The sequence below is a fragment of the Protomyctophum parallelum genome (assembly GCF_964188405.1).
Source record: "Protomyctophum parallelum genome assembly, chromosome: 7".
NCBI lineage: Eukaryota > Metazoa > Chordata > Actinopteri > Myctophiformes > Myctophidae > Protomyctophum > Protomyctophum parallelum.
The window spans coordinates 44802074-44808073 of record NC_139705.1 but is presented as its reverse complement, the minus strand read 5'-3'; the positions used below and the strand labels follow the sequence as shown (position 1 = coordinate 44808073).

Genomic DNA, 6000 nt, shown 5'->3' with positions numbered 1-6000 from the left:
GTGTGTGTGTGTGTGTGCATGCGTGGTGTGTGTGTGAGAGAGAGAGAGAGAGAGAGAGAGAGAGAGAGAGAGAGAGAGAGAGAGAGAGAGAGAGAGAGAGACAGAGAGAGACAGAGAGAGACAGAGAGAGAGAGAGAGAGAGAGAGAGAGAGAGAGAGAGAGAGACCCCTTTTCCACCGGTTGGGTGGGCAAAACGAATACTGGACAACTCACCCCGGTGCTTGCCCGTTTTTCCTCCCGGAGTTTTCACCAGGGATAACTTTGTAATATGCTATTGGCTGTTTGTATTCTTTTTGGAAAAAGATACTCCTGTAGAAAGGCTATATTATTTTACTTATATTGACCCTATAAACAATTTTGTATTATTTATTATGTAAGGTTTTGCACACTCAAAATGGTACCTCGTCAGATAATCCCCACATAACCTACAACAACTTCTGTGAACAGATTCCCTGTAGTAGCTTTTCATAAATTATATTTGTACTTAGGCTGTCTGCTGTCATGAAAGTCTATAGTTAGAGAAATTCAAAGTACAGCCGTCTGCTGTCCAGCTTCTCCCACCCCTCACTGGGGGACATTCTGGGAGGAAAACAGAAACGGGGTGAGTTGTCTTGTTACCGGCAAAACCATACCTATATTAAATTGTCAATGTAAGTACATTAATATCTGATAAATAACACTTCCGCAGTAGTTTACAGTAGGCTACAATTTCAGAAAATGTGTAATACAATAAATCATTGTCTTTATGTAAATAGTCAACTGGGGAAGTGTCATGGTGATAACTATTACTTACGCAGTGACGTATCATGGTGACAAAGCACTTCTGTCTTCCGCATACTCAGCAAATGCCTTGCGATCCATGGGCACAAATATGTAGTTCATGTCTACTGTCTATAATTCTCCCAAATGTAATAATAGATGACTTGAGAGTGAGAATAAGTATAGTTGGGTTGGGTTTATCAAAATAGTATTTTGTTGTTGTTTTGTTACTTACTTTTAACATGTTCAAAATACAGCATTTCATTTGTTTTCATTCATTTATAAATCAGGCCTCTACCCTGACTTAAATCTTATTCTTACCTGCACCTCAACCTTCCTCATGTGGCTGTCTGTGTGTTCTGTGATTGGGTACACAACACACTCCTCTCCAACCCCCCAAAAAGATAAGCTCTCTAATCACGAGACCCTTCCCAGTACTGGCGCTTCAGGTTTTGTTTTAAATTGAGAAAAAGACAGACCTACTTGGTCAAAAACAAGGGGTCGTCATGTAAGAAAAATTTAAATAAATAAAATCCACACGCCACATTGACTCCCGTTTGCAGATATTTATTTAGTGATAACATTTCAAAACTTCTGAAGGAGGCCCGGAGAACATTCTGAGTGCTTGAAACATTATTCAGTCATATCTACAAAATGTGGTGTGTGGACTGGATTGTATTATTTTGTGTTAAGCAGAAGTTTATATTTTTGTTTTAACTTGTGTGGTAGCAGCTCAGCAGCTGTAGTTTTCCCAAAGTTAATCATAACACACACACACACACACACACACGCACACACACACACGCACGCACGCACGCACGCACGCACGCACGCACGCGCACACACACACACACACACACACACACACACACACACACACACACACACACACGCACACACACACCCTCACACACACACACACACACACACACACACACACACACACACACACACACACACACACACACACACAGGACAGGTTTCCCCAGGTGTGAATGGATGGATGCATATGGGGACATCATGGACATGGCAGGGTTGGGGGTGTGGCCGTTGTTCATAAGAGCAGGACAGTGACATCACGCCTCAGTCCAAAAGGTAAGGCCTATTAACAGCTCAGCCAGTCTTCATGGAAAACAACTTTCACTCTATATTTTACTCTTTGTGAAATACATTTATTCATATTGAGTTTTGTTTTTTGTTTTTTTTAACAAGTAGGCTATAGGGCAGTTTTGCAAGGAACGTGGACCCATTCAAGCAGATGAACAACTTTTAAAAGAAATGCTTAATTAGCTTAAATCCTTGTTCACGCAAATAACCATGGAGTTGAGGGAGCGCTCGGCGGGAGAGTTCTTTGTGCAGAGGGATGTTCTGGATGAGTTGGACTTGGACAAACTGGGCCGCAAAAAGACCCACTCCACCAAACCGTCCGTGGCTGAACGGGTCAAAGATTATCTCAGGTGAGCAGATAATAAACGAGGGCAGAATGACAAGTGCCCCTATGTTATGTTTTGATAGAGGGTCCCTGCTGCCGCACGTCTGTCGGTCCGTTTGAGTCTACGAACGGAGCAGAATGTAGTACAATGATAAAATGCCTAATGTGCAGTGCTCTGGTAACTTCGATTACTCCCAGCGCACACGCCGCACAGTGTGTGTTTGGTGCGTAATGAGCACGTGCCAAAGGATCATCAAAGGAGTGTGCCACATGCACACTGTGCGCAACTTAATTGTACAACCAAACTAAAACTATTAACAGAAAGAGCCGGTCTGCAGGCTACTGCAGTCTATACTTGTAGGCTACTATCTCATTTAACTCTCTCCAACTCTGTTTACAATCTAACAAAAACATGACCCCTATAGCCTAGGCTAGTAGGCTATGTTAGGCTATATGGGTCATGTACTGTATGAACTTGGACGTGTGTGTGCGCGCACATGCGCAGAGAGAGTGTCAGTCACTAATTGACATTTTGAGATGAATATTCTGACCCCTACCAGAAAAGCCCTAATCTGTCCTGACCATTTAACTATATGATTTATACACTATGGATAATTAGTATGGACTTAGACTGTTATTCGTCTCAACTGCTCGATTAGTGAGTGGTGTTTGCATGCTTATATTTGGCTCTAAGGAGAGACTGTCCATTATGCAACTGTAGCATCCAAAGGCAGCAGGCTGCAGGCTACAAAGTTCTGAGTGATGCCTGGACTGTTTGTTTCACATGAGCAAACTCAGACAGCCAGGCAGGGACACGGGCAAAGGTCACACAGCGAGGGCTCTTAGGGTCGGAGCCCTGCGATGTATTATTTGTACCACATCTTTTACAAAACATTAACTCATGATGGGAATGATTCAGGATTTCAGGAGTCAGGACACAGTTTGTTGTCGCCGGTCAACACTTCAATTAGTAGGCTAGGTGGAATGCACACAGATTAGCAAAGAACACAGCCGAAGATTGCAATAGCTATACATTAACTTTGTTTTATTTGATTAAACCCCCAATGTAGTTGTTGGACAATAATCGGCTCTGTGTATATTATAACTGTAGTCTCAGGTTTCCAAAAGGTGGCATAGCCTACCCATTTCCTGTTCCGATATTTTTTTCCCATAGCTTCGATTGATTGGCTTGGCAGCAAATCAATCAAATAAGCCAGTCAAATTTGAGGAGTCAGGATGCACTCACCTGTTAGCCTGGGAAGCGTTCCTTTTCGGGTTTATGATCCGGTCGGGAGCGGATGGTAACTTACGTCATGTTGTAGTCACTGATTTGTAGTCAGCGGGCAAGAAACCACAAACTAGTGGAATCAGAAGTACCCAAAATTCCCTGTGATCAAGGACATCATCATTTTAGCGCCTACCCAATAAAAGCCTTGATGCGGCATATGAATTCGACACGCTTCTTCAAGTACGTCTTGGAACAGTTTGTTTGATATATCAATTTTATTCCAACTGGTAGCGACTGGCATTACTAAAAACAAACAGGGTGGACCAAAACAAAGCGACGCCGAAAAAGTCGAAAACCAAACGTTTTTTGTCTTTTTTTTAATTTTACCATCCGGTCTGGACCGGATCACACATCGCTTTACAAACACAGACCAGGCTTTCCTCAGAGGTGGAAAGCCTGGTGTGACGCGAGGTTACTCACCTGTAAACCTGTTATGCAATATAGCCATTTGGGTACTTGGCTTATGAATCGAGGGGAAAGCGTTCAATCGTGCACGTGCATGCACATCATGCACGGATGTGCACACGCATGATCCTGCCAAAAAGACTGGCAGAACACCATCGTGTCACGTGAAGCGACCCCCATGCCCTTCTCAGCCAATCACAAGCCGAATCCTCTTCACCAACTATCTTAGGCAATTGGCCCGGAGGAACCAGTGCTGGGATTGGAGGCAGAGAGTGATTTACTTGTTTTATTTTTTGTTTTGTCTTTAACTTTGTTACATTGTGATATGCATGTGACATGGCGCAAACTGCATAGCAGTATTTCAATTCTGTGAGAAGAGGCACTAGGTTATCTTGTGTTAGCCTGATGGAGCAGCCAGTGCGTCACCCTTCTACAAGGCCAGCTGATAAATGTGTTTATCAGCGTACTGCAGCTGTCCCGACTCCCGACGCTCCAACTACAGAGACTATACTGTACCACCATCCCCCAGAAAACCACGCACATCGTCAGACCTGCAACTAAAAGCCACAGACAAATAAAAGCCAATCAAGGTCATTGAACAATCAGCCCCCCCACCTCTCCCCATTTCCTGTCGGTCTACTTTCAACCTACTGTATCAATAAAGGCATAAAAAGCCCAAATAATATCTTTTTGGCTTTCGCCTTTTTTTATTGATAGAGGGATAGATGAAAGTAGAGTGACAGGAAATGGGGAGAGAGATGGGGGTAAAGGCTGTCGGGATCGGGAGTCGAACGCGCAGCACACTGACAGACAGATATCATAAAATATATATATGTTTGTCCCCAAGAGTGGGTGTAAAATTTCAAAATATCAATAGGCTACCGCTACAGCAACACTTTAATGTTTAAAATAAAATGTAGGCTCCTTTAGGCCTGTCACAATTAATACATATGGAAATCGTCTAATCACAATTATTTGAGATTATCGCAATTCATTTGCATAATCATTTCCATATTTAAACATTTTCAAATATTGTAATAAAAAGCAGAAATGGCAAGTGCATATTTTTTATTACGAACAAAGCCTAAAAGGGCAAACAGAAACTATGTTTTTATTCATATTATGTTCCGATGTTCAATGCCAAAATCACAATGAAATCATGAATCAACTTAAATGTATAGTTGTGACAGCCCTAGCTACTTTGCAATTTGTACTTTAGAATGCTATAGACCAGGAGTATCTGTACTTTGACTTAAGCACTGGGTTGAGTACTTTGTCCTAGCCTGGCAGGGCCAGATGGACAATTCCTTTTTAGCTGTGGCAGATTCGTCTGGTTTCCAGGCTAACTTTGTCCACCATTGCTGATCGTCTGAGACATTCCTCTCACCCATGTCTCTGTCCCTCCTCCTCGGCCACAGATGCTCAGGTCCCAGGCTGAAGCAGATGGTCCTGGGCTGTGTGCCTGTCCTCTCCTGGCTGCCCCACTACTCCATCAGAGAGAACGGCGTGGGAGACCTCATTGCTGGTGTCAGCGTGGGCATCATGCATCTGCCACAGGGTGCGTATAGGTATAGTCATATACTGTACTAGCAACACTATTCAATAAACTGTACAGGTTCCCAAGCTTTCCCCCTCAGAAGACTCATATTTGAACTGGGGACCCCACCCTGACAAGCACTTGTATGCTTCATACTTGTCCTGATGAAGACTCCTTTGTGAGTCGAAACATGTTGGCGATTTAACTTTATTAATAAAGTACTTTGATTTTATATCCACCATCTCTTTTTTTTTTTTTACTTTTTTGAGTGCTTAATTGGATTGGTGCCTTTTCTTAAGCACTTGTAGGCGTTGAGGCATTACATTTAGTTTGACTATCTGTTCCAATATTGTTCAAATAACCGAACTACAAGCTCACAACGCCTCGCAATGTGAGCCGTTGACATGTGAGCTTGTAGATCGCCTATTTTCACATTTTGTGCCTGTTTGTTGCATGGTTACTAGTGATTTTTTTTCTTTTAATTTTAAAGGTTGTAAAAGTCCTTAAGTGTCACCGTAGAAAAATGCAGATACCCTGTATATAATTATACTGTATGTTGGTTTGTTTGCTGTTGATTGA

General features: G+C 42.6%; 1 protein-coding gene across 1 annotated transcript in view; it reads left to right on the top strand.

Moving 5' to 3' along the window:
• Positions 1 to 1957: 1957 nt before the first annotated feature.
• Positions 1958 to 6000, top strand: part of LOC310862128 (solute carrier family 26 member 6-like) — a gene marked incomplete at its 3' end in the record, with an annotated part of 39677 nt that continues 35634 nt past the window's right edge. Inside the window, exons 1-2 of the mRNA XM_083769864.1 lie at positions 1958 to 2216; positions 5303 to 5442. Coding sequence (XP_083625990.1) covers positions 2077 to 2216; positions 5303 to 5442 — 280 coding nt within the window. The 5' untranslated portion in view covers positions 1958 to 2076. The remainder of the gene's footprint in view (positions 2217 to 5302; positions 5443 to 6000) is intronic.